The sequence below is a fragment of the Ictidomys tridecemlineatus genome, chromosome 1 (assembly GCF_052094955.1).
Source record: "Ictidomys tridecemlineatus isolate mIctTri1 chromosome 1, mIctTri1.hap1, whole genome shotgun sequence".
Lineage (NCBI taxonomy): Eukaryota > Metazoa > Chordata > Mammalia > Rodentia > Sciuridae > Ictidomys > Ictidomys tridecemlineatus.
In genome coordinates, this window is record NC_135477.1 from 51,813,745 (window position 1) to 51,836,889 (window position 23,145).

General features: G+C 53.0%; 1 protein-coding gene across 18 annotated transcripts in view; it reads right to left on the reverse strand.

Moving 5' to 3' along the window:
• Nucleotides 1–263: 263 nt before the first annotated feature.
• The window catches only part of Col13a1 (collagen type XIII alpha 1 chain), an 82,872-nt gene continuing 59,990 nt past the window's right edge, over nt 264–23,145 (reverse strand). For 15 of the 18 annotated variants that reach the window (XM_078041070.1, XM_078041067.1, XM_078041030.1 and 12 more), the window contains 10 exons: nt 21,595–21,636; nt 20,753–20,779; nt 19,819–19,899; nt 16,215–16,250; nt 13,379–13,432; nt 12,229–12,282; nt 11,162–11,197; nt 6,500–6,586; nt 2,543–2,581; nt 264–728 (listed from right to left, as the gene is read on the reverse strand). In XM_078041070.1, the coding sequence (XP_077897196.1) occupies nt 726–728; nt 2,543–2,581; nt 6,500–6,586; nt 11,162–11,197; nt 12,229–12,282; nt 13,379–13,432; nt 16,215–16,250; nt 19,819–19,899; nt 20,753–20,779; nt 21,595–21,636 (459 nt within the window). In that variant the 3' untranslated portion in view covers nt 264–725. Of the gene's footprint in view, nt 729–2,542; nt 2,582–5,607; nt 5,686–6,499; nt 6,587–11,161; nt 11,198–12,228; nt 12,283–13,378; nt 13,433–16,214; nt 16,251–19,818; nt 19,900–20,752; nt 20,780–21,594; nt 21,637–23,145 lie in introns of all 18 variants that reach the window. The other 3 variants (XM_078041026.1, XM_078041040.1, XM_078041061.1) reach the window with 3 other exon arrangements.

Below are 23,145 nucleotides of genomic sequence, written 5' to 3' on the forward strand. Positions count from 1 at the left end.
TTCCACCAAAACCCAAAAGCAGTCACACATGGCCCCTTTGTGTTCCTGGAGGTCTCAGGCACAACGGACCCCTCCATGCCTAAATGGCTCTGGGATGAACTTGGGAAATGTTACAATAGACGTTGCCTCATGGAGACCCCTCCCTCTCTCTCTGTTGGAATCAAAACATTGCTCCATACTTCTGAGGACCCCTGCTTCTGGGATTTCCTGCTTGCACAAGAAAGAGTCTGTTGAGTGGTTAATCAGGATCCTGAATTGCCATGTTTCCTTTTTTCTTCTTTTTAATAATGAAAATCCACAGAGTTTACAATATTCTCAGATACACCTAGTCTGGCAAACATCACGGACCTCCACGTATATGTGAATTCACACACGAGCTAGCAGCACCTCAGTGCTGGCTGTCCCTCTTTGGCACTGAAACACGATAATTTATTAAGCTTCGAAACTTAATAAGTGTGCACAAATATCATGCAAACGTTAGGACCGTACTCACAAACAGAAAGTGTATTAGAGACGCAGACTTATACAAAACATTTTGTAAACAAAAGGGAATGGGTTATTTTCTGTACAAAATATGCAGGTTTCTCGCTCTCTCTCTCTCTCTCTCTTTTTTTTAATAATCTGTAAGATGCATCATACTTCTGGCATTTTCAAAAAGTGAAAACTGTATAAAAATAAATATTCTATGTACAAAACACACACAGGCCAATCCAAGGTTAGAGGCATCACTGCAAAACAAAATCAAAACAACGTTCGGTTAGTTTCAAGGGGTCTTTGGATACTTCCTTCCTTGAAAGAAAGGGGGCGTATCTCATCCTAAATTGCATGAGGGCTCTTGATAGGGAAACTGAGGAATCATAAGGCTCCTAGTGGGAAGAAACTCAGTGGACTTCAAGCCCCCTGGGGGTGGGAAACACAATCTTCACCTTTCAGTCATTTCCCCTTGTTCCCACCAGAGGGCACTCTCTGTGCTGTCTTAGAGGCCAGGTTGATCTCTGCAAGGTCCCAGGGAGTGAATAGCCAAGAGGGCCTCTAGTTGCTTCTTAAGGTGTCATGGTCCTTTTTTAAAAAAATTATCATCATTATTATTATTGGCAGCACTGGGGATTGAACCCAGGGATTCTTTACCACTGAGCTACATCCTCAGACCTTTCCAATTTTTATTTTGAGACAGGGTGTCCTAAATTATCCAGCTGGCCTTGACCTTGCCATCCTCCTCCTGCCTCAACCTTGAATGTAGATGGGATCACAGGCCTGTGCCACTCTGCCTGGCTCTGTTGTAGGTGTGGGTAGTGGCTGTGGTTTCTCTGTTAAGCTCAAGTATTTCAATTTCCTGACAACTGGCAGCCAACTGAAACAAGAAAATATTTTTTTCTTTTTTTTAGGAGGAAAAGGGCCTGGGGGTCTTACAGGACACACTCTTTACCTGCTTCCGTGAAGCTTTAACTAGGTCTTTCTGGAACTGGACAAGAGGGTGAATTTTGGTGTGAGGGGCAGATTCTTGGGGAGGCATCTCCCTTGAATATTGGGCTTTTCCTGTGTTTGTTAGGGGGGCACCCCCGGCAAGTGGGTATTCAGCCTAGTGCATAACGTCTCCATGCTTTCGCTGCTTTCACCCAACCCTGTGAGCTAATGAGCATCTGAGCATCCCACGGAGGAGCTTATTTGTCTCCTTGTAAGTGTGGCTCTGCCATCCCCGAAACAGGACTGGACTAGCAAAGCACCAACTCCCTAGCAGCTTGGGCTTGGAACTTTAAGAAGCAACACACTAAAACCTTGAGAAATTGGTGGAGGAGGGCTGGTGCAGGATGTTGCACGGGGCAGCGCGGTTGCTGCTACCTATGCTGGGGACGCAGGGGTGGGGCTTCCGGATCTGTAGGTCAGTGGCCCTTAGGCGGGGAGTCCTGTGCCTTGGGGAGTGCTGGCTGGGTGGGGGATCTCATGGAAGAGCTGGCTCTGTGGCCTCAGAGTGCTTCATGATGGCAAAGGCCAAGGCAAGTGTGAGTAAGTGAAATGTCATTGTTGGTGGGGACTCTGGGAACCCAGAAGAGGCTGGGCTGCATGGGGCACTTGAGCAGACACAAGGCCCTGACAGCTCAAGTTCAGGGAGAAGCGCAGGGTAGTGAGCCAGGCAATCCAGAGGCATAGAAGCCATGTGAGTTGAGAGTTTGGGCAGCGTAGATGTTTTACATCTGGATAAATACCATTATATGGCTTAAATGACCTCATCTGAATGCCGCAAGAGCAGGCATTGGCAATCTATTTCAAAACACGGCCCGGAGCTCCTACGTCTGGGTGGTACATGGAAATTCCATGCATTGGGGTTTGCAGACACCTTAAAAAGCATTTTAAAATGTCCTCTGAGGGCAGCAGCACCTGGGATGTTTAGCAGGCACCCTGCCTTTGAAGTAGGACTTTTCCCCACCCTGGTCTTCCTGCCTCATCTGTGGAAAGACAGAATGGAAGCACTGCAAACTTTAAGGCACCATGGGGGAGGGCAGTAGACCCCTGTCCCCAGGCAGCGCAAGCCTGAGAAGCTTACCTTGTTCCAGCAGCCCTGGACTGGTAAGCCGTCTTCACCCTGCAAGGAGAAGGGAAGCAGAGCCTCAGACTCAGGCCAAGCAAGCAGGGCAGGGGTAAAAAGAGCCTCAAACCTTCCAGCCAATGATCAGACACGGCCCACCCACTATTGCCTATTTCTTCTCTCTGCTTGAGGTCAGAACCTTGCAAGGGCATGGGAAACCGATGCAGTTGTTTTTGTTTTGACATTGACATTGGCTAAGGTCACATGTACCTGCAGTGCAAGGACAAGAGGGGCTGTCCAAACCTGTGCAGTCAGCAAGCACAGATGTCCCTGAGTACCCTGAGAGGCAATCTCTGCTCCAGCTCTATAAAGTGCTGGATGCTCAAGTCACCTTGCACTTGGGCCTTAATTTCTTCCTCTGCAAAACCTGGGCAAGGGGAGATATGCAATGAGGGTCCCAGCCCACCCACTCCCTGATCTCTTACTTATCTCTCTTCCTAAGCACAGGAGGACATCTAGACAGTTCCATGAAGGTCAGTGGGTAGGTTGGAGTTCAAGGGACAAGCAGCCTCAGGGGCATTGCAATGTGACCCAGAGATGTCTTCAGCTAGAGGACAGAGTGTTCTGGCCTGGCCTTGGACATTGCTGGGTATTTGGGGCAAAATGCTATAGCAGAGTACACAGCAACTGCTCATTGTGGTAACCATGGAGCACCTTGTAACCTCAGGATGTTCTGCCCACAGTGACGGACTCTTCCAGTCTTCTGGCCTAACATCCTGTTCTTTCTTGAATACCCCAGGGGAACTTAGAGTCTTCTAGAGGCAAGGTGGGGAGGGTGGAGCTGAACCCAGGGCAGGCCTAGGGAGGCAGTCCAGACTCCAGAACTTCAGGTTCCAGGGCAGAGACAGAGGCAGCCCCGGGGTTTCTGGGGACTGGAGCAAGTGCTCAGTCTTCAGGACTCCTCGGTGCCCCAGGCCCACTTCCCCAACCCACGCCAGACTCCCAACCTCTCATCACCTGGCATTCAGCAGCGCTGAGCCAAGGTCAATGTCTAGTTATCTCATGTCCTGATCTATAGTTCCCCTGCCCCCAGGGCCACAAGAACACAATGCAGGAGGTGGGATGGGAAATGAGAAAGGGAAGTTATGGGCATTCCCACAAAAAATTAAAAGGCAAAGGCACATGGTTATGGGATGTTATTAGAGAAAACATAACTGTGGAAATGGCTAAGTAAGGACGCCCTCCATTTCCCCTCTGGGTCGGGAGGGGATGGCAGGAGTGCATCCCACAGTTCTACAGTGACCCTTGTCCCCTTCTCGGCCCACCAGGCTGCGCTGTGCCACTCTGCACACAGGGAGGGAGCCCAGCCTCCGTGGGCTGCGTGGCATTCCCACTGGGACGTGGATGGTGACAGGGGCAGCGGATGGGTGCCGGCTGGCAGAGAAGAAGCAGCAAGTGCAGGAGTATGAGGGCAGCCCAGCCCGCGGCCTCAGAGCTCAGGGTACTCAGGGGGTGGTGTGTGGGGGTCACAGCCCAAGAATGACTCCACGGTTAAGAAACACGCGCATGCGCATGCTGCAGGCGGGGCGGGGGTCAATGCACAGGACGGGCGGGAAGCTTGCTGCTCTGTCTGCTCGTCCTGCGCTCACCTTTTGGTCTTAAAATGTCCCCAGTGTGGTTCAAGGGGTTTTATAGTCACTCCTAAACTGTTTTTCATTCAAGGAGGATTCCTGAGTGACTCCAGGGCAGGGACGTGAGGCTGGACTCCCGCCTTCCTGGGGAAGCGCAGGGCCAGCAGGAGCCTCCTGGGCCAGCCCCCTTGGAATCGAGGGCCACCTTCTTCTGTTGTAGTTAGTTAAGAGGACTACGTGGAGATCCTTGGCCATCTCCCTGCCTCCTGCCTGTTCCATCTCCCCCAGACTCTTCAGCATGAGCCACTGGAAGATGAGTGACCAGGACCTCAAGCGAGGGTCTTGTAATGTCTTCAGGGATTTACATGAGGACGAACCCTTTGGGATCTGAACACCGGATCTGGGACTATCCCCTCGTTCTGATGGTGTCACCTAGACAGTGACCCAGCCTGGAAGAACAGGCAGGCAGCCCTCTTCTCCACCACAGTTCTGGCACTTCTCAGCCTGCCCTATGTCTAGAAGCACGTCCACCTGTCCCCTGCCAAACTGCTAGGGGTGGAAGGGGCAGGGGTGCAGACCGACGTTTTGCCAGGTGTTCAGCTACACACAGGAAGAAAAAGGAGTCACAGTTCTAAGAAGCTATCCAGAGGACGCCCACTTTTCTAGTTTGGACGCAGGTGGCAGATCTGCCTAGGAGCAGTTGGGCAATGAGGCTCAGATGCAGCTCCAACTGCCCTAGGGTGAAGCGGACCAGGTTATTTGTATCCCAAAGACTCTCTCTGTAATTAAGCTTCTCCAGAGACTCATCATAATTGTTCTTATTAACAGAATAGCAGCAAAAATTTCTGCAAAGAACTCAGAGTAGTTTGGAGCTTCCTATTTTCTGTAAGGGCCAAGTGCTGTGTCTTGCAAAAGCTAAATTTGCCCGCTAACTTGATGGTGAACCAAGAATTGTTCCTTCTGCTTTCTGTGGTAAAGACTTGTGAAACGTCTGTCTAGTCTAAAAAAAATGGAACAAAAAGCACTTTTCATGTAAACCTTCAAACCTCTCCTCCCACTGGGTATAAAGTTCAAAGAATTTCCCCAGACTCATAGTCCAGAGATTTTTTTTTTTTTAGGCACAAGCCTCCTCTGGACCGCTGCAGCCATAAACCTGCTTCCTGATCGTTCCTTAGGTGTCCAGCCTCGCCTGTCCTACATCAAGGGTGGGAGGATGGCCCAGACAAGGCGATGTGCTGCAGAAGGCCAAGAAAACACCCCAGCAAACTTTGCATGCAAGAGGGCAGCATGGCCGGGTGCCCCAGCAGAGGCAGGGTGACCCTGGGTGTCTACAGACCCCACAGGAAGTGGGAGCTGGGCGGAAGGAACAGGAGTGTGGGGGCACGCAGGTACAAACCACACACGGAGGGAAGCCCAAATTGGCCATGCGGGCAAGGGAGGGTGGTGCCATACCAATGGGCAGGGGGCATCCAGTCCGTCCAGCCCTGGTAACCCCGGCTCCCCTTTCTCTCCTTTAAAACCTCGGTGTCCCTGTTCATGAAACCAATCACGATGAATATTTAGGTCAAGGCTGGCCAGCTCCAGCTGCGGAGTGGAGAGGCGCAGTCCTACCCTGGCCAGGATGCAGGACCCTTAAGTCACCAACGAATAAAGGCAAGACGCCAGCTGATCCTCCATCTCCCAGGTCGGCCTTGAGCTCTCATTGCACTCGGGAGAGCTCATCGCACACAGCCAGCCCCCTCTGCAGACCCACACCTCCCTCTACAGCCCGTCATAATTTTTAGAACCTTCACATGGATTGAAAAGCACTTGGGAAGCCTGGCGGAGGGGCCACAGATCTTTAGATCCTGGCTCATTGGAGTGCCTTCCTGCTGGGTGTCTGTCTCCCGAGGAGAAGCCCCTGGTCTGGCCTCGTTGTGCCCAGAAGTATCAGTGACCCTCAGGAGATGCTAACTCTGGTGTCCTGCATCCTGACCGAGTGAGCATTGAGACAACCAAACCACTAGGCCACTGAAGTGGCCCAAAACAAAGAAGGCAAATTCATGGCCCCCAAGGGCTACCCTGGCTCCCAGAGCCATGCTGGAACCCAAGAGCCCAGGCCTCCGCCCCAGTTCCCTCTCCACATGGTTTCTTCACTTCCAAGCATCCATTGTTCTGCATCTTCAAAGGAAGAGCATTCAAAGGAAAAGGATTTAGCCTTAATTATTTGCAGCTGTGGTTTTAAGGCAATACCAACAGCCGGCAGGATTTCAAGGGAACAGATACTCTATTTGCCTTCTTTGTTTCCAGCTTGTAAACCTCAAGGAAAAAACCAGAACAATGCAATTGAGAAATGAAAACATACCAGTGGACAGGGGGCATCTAATCCAGGTGCTCCTTGGTCTCCCTTATCCCCTTTAGGCCCCCTAGAGCCTTTCTTTCCCCTTTCCCCCTGTAAGTGATGGTTTAGTTCAAGGAAAAAAAAAAAAAAGAACATCAAAACTTTAGGGTCATTCATATGTTAAGGTTAGAGACAGAAAAAGAAAATGAAAGAAGGAAAAGGAGATTCTCTTCATTAGGATAGTCTCCCCAGTAGGATGTGAGGTCCACACCCACATCCCTGCTTGAAGCACCTGAGAGTTTGGCCCAGGAAGGTGGGTGGGGGACAAGGAGGCAGGGCTACCTCCAAGCCAGAGGTGGTGGGAAATGGGGACTGAAGGTACAAGAGCCCAGAGAGGGTCTGAGATGAAATTGCAGACAACCTCTGGAATCACTTTCCTTAAAAGTGGCCAAGTATGTCCCTTGGATGCTGAAGGGACATCACCTTCCCTCTGCTGGAGGGTCTATTTTTGAGGGGCGTTGGGCTGATTACCTTTTGTCCCAATCCCTGTTCAGCCCTCTGACATTCTCTTAGGAGGCAAAGTGATTTTAGGTGGAGCCCTGGGTGTGCTTCTGCTCGTGCGTGCAAGTGCAGCGTGCAGGCCTGTGTAACAGTGTGGGTATGTGCCCGTGCCTGCAGGTGTGTGTGTGTGTGCACCTGTGTGTGCGTGCTCTCAGCTGGGTCCTCCCACATGGTTCACACTGGCGTGAAGTCAGGTGGTGTTTCTGTGAACTCTGTTTTGCTGTAGACAGCTATTTGTGGATGGACATGATGGTTCAAGGAATTCATGTATTTCTGAGAAGCTTCAGTAAATGTCATCTTTCCAAACCGAGCCTTAATTTTTTTTTAAATGTCAGGGTTCATTTAAAGAAAGGCTGTGGGAAATTCTTAAAAATGAAGTATCAAGCTAGGCTGATTGTACCTGCCTGTAATGCCAGTGACTTAGGGGACTGAGTCAGGAGGATCACAAGTTCAAGACCAGCCTCGGCAACCTAGTGAGACTCTGATTCAAAATACAGTAAAAAAGAGGGGGTACTGGCTGGGGGTGAAGCTCAGGGGTAGAAATCCTTGGATTCAATCCCTGATACCAAAAAAAAAAAAATCAACCTTGTAATGGACTTAGAGTTGGATTTTTATACGTTGTGTTTCCTTAAAAGTGGCCAAGTATGTCCCTTAAGAGTTTTCCCAGGAACTCTCTTAGGAAGACTAAGGGCCTTGCACAGGGTTTCTCCTGTGTGTTGAGGAGAACAAAGGTTTGGAGTGAGAGCTGATTCTGCCATAGGTCAGTGGTCTGATTTGGGGAAGCTGCATAACCTCTCTTGAGTCTCAGTTTCTTTATCTGTAAAATGGGTACAAACTTTAATGATTTGTTGTGAAGTCTTTGTACATATTAAATGCTTCTTAATAATAACGTATAGTATGTGCTCAGTAAGTCATAATTCCTAATACTAATAACTGACTATTATTTCCTGTTAGTATAGGAACTAAAGCTGCTTCCAGAGGTAAATCTTAGGGTTGGAGCTTCGTGTCTGCCGTGTTCCTGTAGTGGCAAACAGCACAGTCTTCAGTTGTTAGAAAGAGGTAGTCTTTAAAAATACTTCTGATGTTTCCCTGGGTTTTTGAAAATTGCCCAATTTCTTGATTCCAGAGGTTGTCTGCAATTGCCAATGCATCATTCTAAATGAATTAGAAAATGACATGTGTTTAAAAAACATTGTATGTGCACACTAGGTACAGTTCCCTTGGCTTGAGGACATGTCCACCGAAAAGAACATCATAACGTAAGCAATTCCCAAATGGTGGATCAGCTCTTTGGGTGGGGAAACTATGGTGCATCTTGGAGTGCAGCCCCTAGTTCTCTTTGGGTCAGGAGATGAGTGGGCAAAGCTGTCTGGAGGTGGGGTAGTCCAGCCCTGGATGTGGCCCGAGGGTCACAGGGTGGAACATGTGCGGGAGCACTGTGTTCCGAGCCTTCACAGGTATTGGGCCAGGAGCTTTCCTCCACCCCCCTGTCCCCACCTGCAGTGGGGCAGAAGAGGCCCAGCAGGGAGGGATTCTAGCTGGTAAAGGGCAAAGTCAAGGCAGAGATTTTAAAAATGATAGATATAAGTGTATGAAATTGATTTCAGAGGAAATAAATTGCAAGGGGAGAAGGGGAAGGGAGAGGATGAGGGTCATGGGGTTCCCAGGGATGAGCATATTGGGGGAGAAAGACCAAAGGAATAAAGGAAGGAAGAGGCAGGCCCAGGCCAGAAGAGTGTGGAGGAGGAGGAGTTGGGACACAGAGGGCTCAGGAAGGGACACACGTGCACACACACACACACACACACACACGCATACACATGCACGCACACATGCATGCACACACACATGCATGCACACACATGCGCGCGTGTGCACACACCCCAGGCAGGCATCTGGGAGTGGCAAGGCTCCTCCAGCATCTCAGACCTTTCCAGTTGGCCAGCTCTCAGGCAGCTCCATGGTAACACCCCAACTCTCTGATGACCACATGGCTGGACTCATGCTCCCCTTTGTCCTCTGACTGATTCCTAAACATGGTTCTTGGGTCAAATTCACAGAGCTACTTAGAGAGAGAGAGGGTGCCCTTAGTGACAAGGGTATAGTGTTGTTCTTGCTGTCTGGGGCAGCCTTAGGCTCCCTGCTTTGGACCTGGGCCTTGGCCCACCTCTACGAGGACCTTCTTTCTTTCTTCCAACACAGGAAAGAGGTTATAAGGCCACCCGTGGCTGGGACACAGGGCAGCCTCATTTTAAGGTTGTCTTAGCCCACTGAAGGCTAGAACAAATCTCTGCTGGATCCCCCAGGCTTGATGAGGGCAAAGCTTAGGGCTGCCTTACAGGAAGCCTCCTCCCAAACTCAGGTGTGTGGGGGATTTGAGCCTCTCTAGCTTCACCTCCAGGTAACACGGAGGTTTCTAACCAGAATGCTGCCCTCACCCTCTGGCATTTCACCTGGACTGAAACATCAAGATCCTGAGCTTTCAGGAAGAAAAACAAAACCAAACAAAGTCCAAAGCCCTGTGCCAGCCTGCGCCAGCCTGCTGGGCCTTTCTTTGTTTAGGAGGCTTCATTACCAAGGCCTCACATCTCAGAGCAGTGCCTAGGGAGGTGGAACCAGGTGTGAGCCAGGAGGCCGGGATTTAGAAGAGACCCTTGGAGCACCTGCAGTTCAGGTCTCTTGGATGAAGGGTGCAGGCTGTGCCTTGGGTTCTAAACGTGCTCTTTGGGATAAGTCACCCGGCTCTTTCTGGTGAACTCCAAGGAAGCATTGAATTACTTTACTGTTTTCTGAACTTGACTTAGCCTAAATGACACATTCCTAATTTAGACATGGGACAGGGGCAGTGTTAAACACCAGGAAGGGGACATGAATATCTTCCCACTGGGGCCTCAGAGGATCATCATAAGACCAGTTGCTTTGGCATCCGAGTCTCCAGCCTGGGCTGTCCCCCTCCCTCCACCTGTGACAAGGGCACTTCGCCTCCACCTCTCTTCGCCTCCACCCTTGTCGTCACCTGCAATCTTCACATGGCTCAGTGCCTTCAGCCAACTGAAAAAGTCTTTTAAGAAATCGATTTCACAAGTGGACCAGAACAGAAAACCAGAACAGGTTAGAAATAAGTTAGAAAGGAGGTCAGTAGGCCAAGGAAGGGCTGGAATGATCACAGAGAGGCCCGAAAGACCGGCCATAAGTGGGTCTGCCTGTTCCACAGTGCACTTGGAGGAGGAGAGTTCCTTGGCCCTCCTGCCTGGCCCTTGCTGGCCAATGACTTCTAGACTGAGTCTTGCCATGGACAGTCTGGTAGGGGTAGCTCTGTCTGCTCTCTCTGGTTTATAGAATTTGTGGGGGAAATTGGAGTGGTGTTGACCAACTGCCAGTGAAGAGTGTTTGGGAACAGAGGAGATGCTCCTGGGCCTCTAGGGGGCATGTGCAGCCAAGAGAGAACCCCTGTGAGGTAGAAACAGAGACCTTCTAGAAAGCACCTACAGGTCCTCTCTGGGTCAGATATAGTTAAGTGATCACAGCTGGACCCAAGTAGCCAAGGCTGTGGCACATGTCGTAAGCCATCAAGAGGCCGAGGGTGCCGTGAACAGTCAGTGTGCCGTGGTAAAGACGGCAGGAGGGAAGGGGGTCTGGAAAGCACAGTTCATTTCAGAGTCCTGTTGACTCCAGGAGAAATCGTGGTATTTTCCTCAGGGCTGGGCTGCTGACTCAGCTGTCTGCTTTCCTCTAGGTTTTTCTTGCTTCCCAGCACTCTGGAATTCCTGGCAGAAGGTGAGGACCAGGTAGGAATGGGTCTGAAAGCATCATTTAGGGGCCGTTATCAGGGCCACGTGGAGAGCGCTGGACACTGGGCTCTGTATGGCCATGCTAAGCTGACAGCCACCGGCATTCAGTGTCCCCGGGGAATGTGGAAACACACACGCTTCAATTTCAAGATTAGGCCCCCGCCTCTCTGTATGCTGTGTGTGGATAAAGGCCTCATTCTTACGTCTTTCGATTTAGAGTGATTTATCAGGAGAAACGGTATTTTCCATGTTGGGCTAAGAATCCCTTGTTGATCATCCCAGCCCTTCAGGAAGACGTTAGTAACCAGCGCTCAAGTGTAGGGCTCAGACTTACCCGGTTCCCTTTGTCCCCGGGTGGTCCATGTAAACCCTGCAATAAATCAGAGACAGAAAGACACGTTAGTGGGAAAGACATAGAACGGTCCTGCAGGCAGTCATTCCCTCCAGGCTCAGAAAGAGCTGTATGGACCCCTAATTCAGCAGGGACAGGCTTGATTGTCCCCATTTTACAGGAGGGGGACTTGACCTAGAGGCAAATGAGTTTTCTTTTCTTTTCTTCTTCTTATTTTATTTTATTTTTTGTACTGGGAATTGAACACGGGGCACCTAGCCACCGAGCCACATCGCCATCCTGCTCTCCAGCCTATATCCTGGCTGATAGTCCTGTTCTTCCAAGATGGCGCACACGGAGGAGTGGTGGGTCTGACGCCGAGCAGTCAGGCACGCGGTGCTCTTGGTGGAGGAGAATTCCTTGGCTCTCCTCCAGGCCCTTGCTAGCCAATGACTTTGCAATTTCTCAGACCCTCTTTCAAGGTGCAGTTGCTCCAGGGGAATGAGCGGGAGGGGGACTGGCCCAGACAAGCCCACCCAGGCCACATGTGCTCAGTCTTTAAGTGGATGGGAAAAAGCAGAGGTCCAGGCTCTTTGGGGTAGACGCTGGACCTTTACAACAAGCCAACAGGTGAATGGACTACGGATGGACGCTAGGTCCATTCCCTGAGGTCCAGCTGCCCTGAGAAAGCTCTGTGACTCACAGCACATCTCCTTTCTGTGACCTAGAGATCTGGAGTTGATTTTGCCCCTCCTCGAGGGCAGGAACCATGGCACATTCACTTGGGAGGCCCCTCTGTGTCCATGACAGAGGCTCAAGTAGAAGGGCTTGGGACATGACTGCATCCCTTGAGATGGGCCAAAGGGCTGAGCACCTGGTCCCCTGCCAGGGACCCCAGGAAGTTCTAGCACCTCCTAGTGGCCTCTTGGCAGCTCCCTCTCTCATGGGAACGAGACTTCTCCCTCAGCCCAAGATCTGTGCTTCAGGTTCTGGACACTGTTTTGACCTCGTTGTTGGGTGGCGGGGGACAGGGGTGGGCAGAGAGAAACCTCTGATTCCGCCAGACTCACAGGAAGCCCAGCTGCTCCCGTTGGTCCCGTCATCCCTGGGTCTCCTTTGCTGCCCTGAAACAGAGAAAGAAACCGTGAACCCTCCCTGCTCAGGTACCCGTCTTCCATAACCAGCTCCTATTCCGGTACGGAGACTGGGAGCCTCTCCGGCCTCCTCAAAGAACCCTCTGGAAGCAAGGTCTGGGTGAGAGGTGGGTGTCACGGGTGCAGACTCTGCTCTGGAGGGACTTGGAATCCCCTCACTCTCCCTCCAGCAGCGCCTGGCCCCCGAGGCCCTCTGGAAGGACTGAGCAGTGTCCTGAGGGTTGGCCCGAGAGAGAAGCAGGGGAGGGGAAAGAGGGGCAGGAAGGTGGCCAAGAGAAGGGGAAGGGCAGGGGGCTGTGGTTTCTTCCCTGAAACCTCCGCGTCATCTCGCTTCCTTGTGTGGCAGTGATCTCAGAGCAGCCCAGGCCCCTCTGCGGGAGATGCCCACCCTCTGTGTCCCGGAGACGGTCAGCCAGGTGGGTGGACGGAGAGAAGGGAGCTGCTGGTGCAGGTGGAGAACTCCACAGGTGTCCCTGGGGACCAGCCTGCCCTCCAGAGAGCCCCCGTCCCGAGAGTGTGGAAACAGGGGCTTCCCGGTGCAGGAAGACAGGGGGCTGTCCTGCACACTGGCGTCCTCTGTCCTCACCTCTCACCCACTTGGCGTGGAATGGGGCTGGATCTCAGGTGTCACCTTACATTGCCAAGGCCACTCATCGCAGTGACTGTGGGGACCATGCCTGACACCCTGGCCTCCTGACTGCTTGATGTCCTCTAAGGGCGCTCTGTCTATGCCGTTTCCCTACCTCATTATGAAATTTAGGCACATGTAGTCATAACACCCCCTGGGGCCTTGTCAGACTGAACCATGACAGGTGACAGGTGACTAGAAACCCCAGTGGAGGACGCGTCCGTCTCATCTCTGTCCACTTGTGGCACTCAAAAGGCTCCCCCTCCCCCAGGCCCGCCTGGCTCCCCCAGGCTGCTGGACAGTGACCAGCAGTGACAGCGGAAGGCAGCCATGAGGGCTGAGCCCCCTGCGGCTGTCGTGGGGACCCCGTGGGGTCCTGGGTGCTGAGGCTGAGGAAGGGTGGCCTGCAACACGCCCTCCCGCCCACCGAGCTCTCACCCTCTCGCCCTTTGGTCCAGCTGGGCCTGGAACTCCAATTGGTCCTGGGGTACCCTGAGGGGGTGAAAGAAAGGAGAGTTGAGGGGCTGGCTGCTGGGGAGCCCTGGGAGTCCCGCCCGACCGCTGGAGATGAGCAAGGTCCAGGGCCCAGTTTTCAGGGTTGGCGAGGCCAGGCTTGTTCAGGGTGGCCATTTGATGGGGCCATTTATGATCCTTTTGGAGCTTGGGGGGCCTTGGAGGAAAGAGCGCTGGCCCCTGCCTCAGAGCCAGATTTGGGGGACGAAACCCTTTTATGTCACAGCCAAGCTTGCCAAGGCTGAAAATGGCAGAGTGGTTGCCGAGTTGGCTCCCAGAAGCACTTGGGAGGGAAGTGACCCTGTCCTGGGGCTGGGGCCTAGGGCGGGCACCCCTTTGCTGTCGCAGCTTCACATGCAGCAGGAGGGTCTTCATGCCACAGAGACCAAGGCAGATGCACAGAGAGAGGCAGGCGGGAGAGGGCCATCCAGCAGACCTGTCCCTGGCCCTGGCTTCTGAGCCCACCCCGCGTCCTGGGAACAGACTGGATTGGAGGGGATTGGTTAGTGTGCCTCGGGAGCCTGCACCTCATGGGCCTGCAGAGAGGTGGGCCACGACCTCTCCTGACTCAGGGCGGGGGGCAGTGGGGGCTGGCGTTGCTTGGAGATGGAGCAGGGCTTCCTGTGGCACCATCAAGTACCTTCCCCTGGTCCCCCACCTGCAGCCAGACTGGACCAAGCCTCGATTTCACAGTCTCCTTTCTCTGTCCCACTCAGGCAAGGGCGGGGGGCTTGGTTGGGCCTGGGGGTGATTTCTGGAGCTCTGGGTGTCTCTGGGGAAGGTGGGGCTCAAGCAAGTGGGAAAATGCTGACTTTCTCCCCGTGAGAAAAGCCACCAGGTCAGCTCAGTGCACAGACTGGCAACTGTGAGGAAGAAGGGAGGCCATGGGCATGTGCCACTGAGGAACAGCCAAGGTGACAGGCCAGATCAGGGTGACAGCCCAGAACAGGGCTCCCCAGGCCTTGGGCCAGGCTCCAGTCCTGCTGCAAAGGCCTACAGACTCCCACGCTGTCTGGAAGCAGCCTGTCTGGGTGGCAGTGTTCCCCTCTGTGCACTGAAGAGGGTGACCCACGTGTCTGCTCCCAGGCCCGTGTGAAAGCCGGGCCTGACCCTGGGCAGCGCCCACGCAGACACAGCTAGTCGTCTGGGCAGGGCTGGAGTCTCTTCTCCCCCAAACATTCTCCTTTAAAGTCATGAGAAAAAAATAAAGCCGGGGGTCAAAGAGGACAGAGTACATGTGTCTCACTGCGTCCCCTGCCCAAGACAGAAGGATGAGCTGCTGGGGTGGGGGGGGTCATGGCTTCTCTGCCAACGTCAGATCAGCCCCCAGCTCTGACCAGGCACCTAGGACAGGTGTGCTCGGTGAGGACGGTGGGTGGAAGGGGGCTGTGGTGGAGGAGTGAGGCACAAGGATGTCTCGAGAAGAGTCACGGCTCTGTTGGTGAACTGGGGGGCTGCCCGCCAACGCACAGGGGCTCTGAAGATGTGTCATCACGGGCTAGCTGTGTCCATGTCACCTTCTCTCTCTCTCTCTCTCTCTCTCTCTCTTTAATTTTTTTATTTTCGAGATGGCTGTCGGAATGTGGCCCAGGCTGGTCTTAAACTCATGGGCCTAAGTGGTCCCCTGCCCCGGCCTGGCATGCCCCACCCCCCGGGCTAACCTCCTCCTCTTTAGGAGGGCACAGAGCAGCATTCATGAAGTCGAGGCTCTGATGGGGCCGCCTGTGCCCTCCTCTCTCTAAAGGTCCTAGGTCCCCCTGGCACTGCCTGCAAGCCCCCCGGAAGGTCAGCCTCCCTCTGTCTGCAAGTTCTCCTCTCTCCTAAGTGCCACTCCACCAGCTCACCAGAAGCTCATCTTCCTGGCAGGACATGGCCATGTGGCCTTGAAAGCAGCCCACCCACAAGGCAGACCTGGGCCTCAGCGGCTGGAAGGGGCTGGGCCCATGCTCGGCTCTGGGATGGCTCCTGAGCAGGAAGCCCAGTCTCCCGGCCCTTGACAATCAGTGACCAACCCCACGAGAGGTACCATGCATCAGCCAGGAGCACCGGAGCTCAGATGACCTCGCAGCATGCTTGGGGAGGGGACCGGAAGGACACTTTGGTTGTTTGGCACAAGCAGAAGTGCTTGTGGTCAGGAGTGAGGCATGCCCAGTTTTGGGAATCTTGAGAAATAGAGAGGGGACCGGAGGGTCCCCTCCCTTGTCCTGCCGAGTGATGGTGTTGTCACTGGCAGAGGTGTGGTTAACGTGTCCTTGGGACACTGAGCTGGGACTGGCCTCTGTGCTCCTCCAGCTCCTCACCCTTCCATGCCACCCTCCTCCCCAGCACCAGCTGGTGGCTGCACAGCACTGGGAAGCCCTCACGGGCAGACAGAAGATGGACAGAGCCACAGCATGAAGATGACACAGAGTGACGGGCACATATAGACACGGTCATGTTTGCTGGGGACGGGTCCAAACCCCCAGGGTGAGCTCAGCATTCCTTCAAGGTCTGGGTGGGTGCTGCAGGAGCAGCCTCCCGTGCCCGACACCTGGCATGTCTGGGGTCCCTGGGTGCAGACTGGGGACAGGGTAGTTCAGACCAAGCCAGCCTCTGTGGTCCAGAGGCCTGGAAAAACGCTTCTGCTAAATGTGGATGGGACCTTCCTACAAGGGACAAGGCACGACTCACAGGGGAAACAAGGCCACAGTGGGACAGACAGAGGGGTCACAGGCTGGGCATGGGGGGTCAGGGTGAGGGGTAACAGAGAAGTGACACTCACCGGTGGCCCAGGCCTGCCGTCCAAACCTGAAGCTCCCTGGACGAAGGGCACAGTTTGACCAAGAGAAGGGGGAGGGCGGAATGGGGGGGGGGGGAAAAAGGGGACAACAGGGAGGGAAGAGGTGAGTAGAGCAGTGACTTGGACAGACATAAATGCTGGCACTTCAACATGACGGGGGACAGGGAGCGGCATTTACATGGAAACCAACGAAAGCATGGAGACACCGAGGCTGGGGCCGGCTGTGAGCAGGCTGGAGGGACCAAGGCTGACGGCGGCTCGGGTCCACCCTGCGCCCTCGCTCCTTCCAGCCCCTCTCTCAAGGGCTTTAGTGCTCCGGAGAAGGGGCATCAGAAAGGAAATCCTGGGGAGAATCGGAGCCTCATGTTCTTCCTAGGATGGGCTTCACTGGGGCGGGGCACAGGCTTACGCAGAGGGGGAAAGGGTCTTCCCAGCCTCTTTTTGCAAATCTATTGAGATCAGACCCCCTTCCCCAACCCCAGGGACCCAGCTCTGAGTTCCAGCACTTAACCACAGAGCCACATCCCCAGCACCCCAACTTTAATATTTTATTTAGAGACAGGGTCTTGCTGAGTTGCTTAGGGCCTCATTAAGTTGCTGAGGCTAACACTGAGCTGAGCTTTCGATCCTCCTGCCTCAGCCTCCTGAGCTGCTGGGATTACAGGGGTGTGTGCCACCATACCTGTCTCCAGCACATAAACGTGCCCTGGGGACACAGAGCTGGGACTGGCCTCGGTGCTGAGTTTGGAAAGCCAGTAGAAGCTGGCCTGGTGGGAGGAGTTGGTCCCGTGATGATAACACTAACAATGCCTGACGTTTTTTTTTCTGAGACTTAACAGTTTGCAAAACTTGACCTAAACTCAACCCATCCTTATGCTCCCAGACAAGCACCCTTTTATAGAAAAAGCTGACTGGATGATGGGCCTAAGTCACACGTCCCTCGTGGCAAAGGGGTGGGCAGATGGGTGCTGCTCAGAGTCATCTGCTGGGCAGCTGCCTCACTCCTTGCTGACCACAGATCCGTGGTAGGAAGGAGCTCTTGCTCCACCGCTAGGCTCTGAAGCTGTCCTGTGATCCATCTAGGAAAACCAGGGCCATTCTCTCAAGATTCCAAAGTTACAAGCCAGAAAGGAAGGAGGCCACAGTGGGGTCGTTGTTGCTGTACTCTAACTATTAAGGGCTGAGTTCTTGGAGATTGCTTCCAGAGGGCCTCAACCTCGGGATTTTTTTTTTTTTTTTTTTTTGGTTTCGGGACTGAACTCAATTAACCATTGAGCCACACACTCAGTCTTTTTTACTGTTTTTAAATTTTGAGACAGGGACTTGCTAAGTTGCTTAAGGCCTCTCTAATTTGCTGAGGCTGACCTTGAACTTGCAATCCTCCTGCCTCAGCCTCCCAAGATGCTCCCTCCCAAGGTGTGTGCTACCATGCCTGGTTTCAACCTCAGGATTTTAAAGGTGGAGGGAAAGCTGCAGAGAAGGGTGGGCAGCAGCCTGCTTCCTCCCCAGGAAAGGATTCTCCCGGTTGGATAGAACCCCACAAGGACTTGGTTCTCAGAGTTAGGATCACATCATTATGGGACTGATCTTGACTCACAGGCCAGAGCCAGGGTCCTCAACTCCCGCTGCACACAGCATCCTCTGGGGTGAAGTTGCATAATACAGAGGCCCAGGCTCCAGCGTGGCCCAATGTAACCAGGCTCTACGACTGGGCCTGGGTGATGGTATGGTGACTCCAGTGCACTGCTAGCATCGAGAACCACTTATGGAGTGCAACAGAGGGGGGCTCAACAGGACACGGTGGAGGGGGGAGAAACAGTCTATACTATGGCTCCAGCCAGGAAACAACTAGAGCTAATAGCCATTTACTGTGTCTATGCAGCATTAACACCGTTGTCTTATGAGGCCTGGAGCAGAGGACACACACACTCAGAACCTCAGGACTTATGTGGGCCACGGAATACACTGTCTGGGCTGCAGGGTTGCAAATAAATTTGATCTAAAATTAGAAAATAGGGAGATTTCATACAAAATCCTGGATGTCCAGCTTCCTTTGAAAAATTGAAAGATGGTGAAATGCTCCTTCCTCCAAGGCAATCGTCCGCTGAGCTGAGAAGAGGCTGCTTCCCAGGGGAAAGGCATTTGGGCATCTGGGGTACCACAGGTGCCATCACTCCCTACTGACCCCCGGAGCCCATGTGACCTGCCGTCTAGGACTAGACTCGTTCTACAGTTTTCATAAGCTGGGCAAGGTATTTCTCTGATCCATGGCTGTACTGAAAGTTGAAGAATTAAACAGGGACTGGGGACTTGTCCTTCACCTGGCACTTTCTTTGTTTCTGTTACCCGAGCACTCACGGTGCCATTGGCATGCCAAACTCTGACTAAGTTCTCCAACATTCTCTGGGGAGGTCAGGGCCATGAGGGTGCATGAGGAGAGGCCTGTGGTTGGGGGGAAGGAAGGTGCTTCCATGGAAATGTGGACTTGATCATTCTGGATGCAGTTTGCGACATGGGGAAATGTCTGCTAAAGTCATTAGTTTTCTGTAGCACATCAAGCAAATCAGCTGCTTCAGTAACCTTACGTTCGTTGCATTTATGAGAGTGTCATTACACAAAGTGTCACTTTGCTGTTGGGAGGCTGAGATTACAGGACCAGAGCTTCAGGCTCTGCTAAGCCAGGGGAAAGGACTGCCCCGTGCTGTTTTGCTCTCTGTGGTTCCCTGGGGTGGGGCCGGAGGAGTCTGAGTAGCTGAAAGGAGTCCCTTTATAGGCTGTGGCCTCAGTGGAGAAGCAGCCTCTGACCCCGCCTGGTGACCAACCTCATATGTGATCTCAAGTGACCATAAGGGAGATGGAGCACTAAAGCTCCTTCCAGAGTGCCAATTTCAGTGGGCTGTGGCGTGATCACCAGGACACACTGAAGGGTAAAAGGCCATCAGGCCACTGGAGTTGGGAGCAAAGGGACTCATCTGGCCCAGCCCCTACTTCTAGACAAGAAGGTACCTGCTGAGAAGCCCTCACCAGGAACGGGGCCGTGAGCCCTGGGCAGGCTGAGATCAGAGCTCTCTGGAGCCTGGGGTACAAGTGGCCTCACCCTGCTGGGACCAAGATTTTTACATGCTTTGCTGCTGTGGCTAGTGCTTAAGAGGGGAAAGCAGGGGTTCTTTGGGGTCCTTCTGGGAACACGGGTGAGATGGAGAAGATCCTCATGGTCTCACTCTTTCCAAACTCTCCAAGCTCGGCTCCCAAGGGAGACTGTGATGGCCCTGCCTTGGGCACAAGCAGGTCCTGGGGCTGTCCTCAGGCTAGTCTGCCTCTCCCCTGGACTTGCCTTGGGTGGGGCCCTGTCTTGTTTAGCTTTTATTTTCCCAGAACACCTGGAAGAGACCCTAGGAAAGGGAATCAGAGCCCAAGGTTTTTCCCTGGTGGGAAAAGAAGGCCTTCGAGCTCTGGAACAGACGCTCAGAACTTGAGACCCTGGAGTTTTTGAGTGGCTACTCCCAGGACCCTGCCACCTGCTCCCGGCCCCACAGGGCCACCCGCCTGGGCTCCTCACTGCGGTCTTGCTGGCTGAGATACTTACGGGTAGGCCCAGAGGCCCTCGGTCTCCTTTTTCTCCCTGGGCCCCCTTCTCTCCTTTGGCTCCATCTAGTCCTGCCTCTCCCTGGAGGAAGGAGAAAGAGGAGGTCACAGAGGGCACGTCCTGGACAACCCATGCTTGTCTCTTGGGGTCTGGAGACAGGGGTGGGGTTTGTAGAGGAGGGCGGAGGCGGGGGTGGCTGGGCCACAGGTGGCAGGCCGGAGACTCCAAGGATCCCTGATCTACCACCCTGTCTTGCCTCAGCATCCTCTGGTGACACTGAGTTCCCCAAAGGGACAAGGGATGTGTGGAGTGGAGGCAACGCACAGGGCAGTTCCAGGTCAGGTGTTGAAATAGCTGACCGTTTACAGGGCAGGAACACTGGGATCCTGCAGGATCTGCTGGCAGATGCCTGGAATATTCTACCACCAGAGCACCAAGGCTCATAAACTAGCTGGGAGAAGAAACGTCCCCAAACTCCCCTGAAGGATGTTTTGTAGGGAGTAAGGGGCCTTGTCATGCCAACAGCCTGTGGCCCCCCTTATCATTTGAAATGCTCTGGAGGAGACTGGGAGAGACTCACTAAACTGAGCCCGGGGGCTTGGCCCTGGGGAGGGGCCCACACTCGGCTGCCACCTGTCTTCCTCTCGAGCTTGAGTGGATGGTGTGGGGCAGGTGACACGGGAAAAGGATCTCACCATTGGCTAAGGATCTAGCCTGTCACTTTGTATGCATGAATGGGAAAATCCTGCCTCCACAGCATGCCAGGTGTCAGTGCTGAATGTTGATGGCACCCCGCTGGATGGAGTGTCACCTGAGGCCATTTAGGGAGAAGGTGGGGTTCCTGAAGCACTTTCCCTCTTTTCTGCTCTAATGGATGCACCCCCCCCGGCCCCCCCACCCCAGGCTCCGCCCCTGTCACAGAACCTCTTCTCACCTTTGGTCCAGGAACACCTTGGAGTCCCTGCATTTGGAATCAAAACAAGGTGCATTAGAACTGCAACTCAGTTAACTTCTTGTCCGCGGGTTGGAGCCCAGAAGAGCAGGGGTTTCGTGTGCAGTGTGGTCTGGAGGCCCTGTCCATGACAGGTGGAAGGGAATGCCGGGAGGCCATGCTTGGGGCTTCCTGGGTGGGGTCTGAGCCAGCCTTTCCCAGCCAGGAGCCAACAGAAAAACCGTGGCCCCCATGGGAATATTGAGGAAATCGAACAAAAACTGAATAAATTAAATGTATGAAAAGTACTTAGAATAGTATCCGGCACATGGTAAGTTTCAGTAAATGTTGACTAGTGTCGTTATTGCTACCACTACTTTACAATGACAACAGGTGACACTGTGAACCATGCAGAGGTACAGACTGGGATCTGTTGGCTTGGGTGCTTGGGGGGGCCTCTAGGTACAAAATAAAGGGGCCCCACAGGTGCATTTCTGCAACTACAGGAAGGCCAATCCAGTGGGGCTGGTTTTAATGGGTCACTTTTCATTTTAATCCGGTTTTCTTGCCAGTTGGGTACCAGGAAGGAGGGAGAAGAAGAACAGAGGATGGATGACAAAGGATTATGTAAATGTCAGGCACAGCTTAGTGACAAAGTAAGCCCAGGGCTGCCATGCTGGCCAACAGTTTGCAGGGGGGCCACACCCAGGCTCCTCGGTGTCATTGGGACGGCTGTCTAACATGGGAGGGAAGAAGAGTAGTGACAACCTTGGGTGCTGGTGGTTAGGAGTTGGGGACCTGAGCACAGGGGACTGAAATTTTGCCAACAAGCTGTCCATACTTACCGGAGGCCCAGGAGGTCCCTCTGGCCCTGGTGGCCCAGGAACCTGGAAGCCAAAGGGGAGCCCAGTTACACACCAGGTGGTCCTCCCTCCTGACACAGCCCGGGGTCTGCTGAGGACTAAGGCCATAGGAGGACAGGGCTGCTCACTGGAGGTCAGCTCAGCCCACAGTCTCCCAAAAGAAGGCCCAGGACAGGTCAGAAACCCATTGCAACCCACCGGCCTACATGATGTTGCCAAGATTTGCCAGGAAATGGCCCTGAAATATCCATTCTCCCACATTTTCTTGAAACTCTAGAAAATCTAGTAGAATTATTTTCACACCCTGTTCATCAGGACTTCAAAAGCTCTCCTGAAGGGCGCAGGGTGCAGCCCCCTCCCCCCCCCTCCCCTACCCCAGGCCCAGCCCCTCTGGGGCGGGGCATGAGATCCTTGGCTCACCCCAGTCTCCACCACCCCCTATTGTCTTTAACTCAGACATCTTGCATTCATTTGTGGGGGGTCTGATCCCCGCAGGCATTTGAGTTTGAGGTCCTTTGCTTAGAGGAGCAGAGACTGCTTATCAGGCATGGGGGAAGGCTGGGATGTTTCTGAAGGATAATCCAGGGCTGTGGATCCCGTTTCCCTCAAGGGCAGGTTTCAGCGGAAGAGGTCTCGGCTGCGTGGTGAAGATGGAGGAGCCCAGGCTACCTCCTTCTCTACAGAGAGGGTGCCCACTTCGGAGTCTGTCTCTGATGAAACTCGACACCCACTGTCTAGGGTCAGCCACTGCCTGTCTCTTACTGAGCTGGGCACCCCACCCCTGAGCTTGAAGGTTCTCCTCAGGTGCCTCATCTCTGCCAGGGATAGAGTCACTAGACTCTGGCCAGGTTGAAGACCTCTCTGCCAGGCCACGATGCACTGGGTGCACAGGAAGACCCCTCATGTCCCTTGGACCTGGGGGCTTTTCATTCAGCTTCCTCCCAGTCTCCTTGTCGGGAATACAATCTTTGGAAATTACTTTTAAAAAGTTTACTTTGTTTTCTTATTATAAATAATACGTACACAGATCTGATTACGGTAGTGTTACACAATCTGCAATGGATTAAACTTCAAAGAATTTTACCTGTACAATTATTTTAAAAATGAAACTTTAAAAGTAGCACCAACTCATTAAAATATATTATGAATTTAAGAGAATTGAAAGAAAGAAAACAAAAAAAAATCATTGGTTTACCTAGCTGAGAAGCACTGCTAATATTTTAAAAATTTCCTTACACGTTTTTGTTGAATAATATGTAGTTGAATGTATGAATGTACTTGTGATGACATATAAATAGATAAATATAATTGGGTTTTCTGCTTCTTTCTACTTAACATGGAATCCATTTCTTCTGAGTGGAATGGAAACGAATATCATAGCCAGGGCTGGCAGCAGCACTGTCACCAGGAAAGCTCTCAAACATGGGCCATTATTACTATTCGTATTGTTAGCTTAAGTCATTCAATCCTTTTCTTCTTGTTAGAAACATGGGCTGTTTTTAATTTTTACTTTAAGTTCTTCTGGGAAGGATG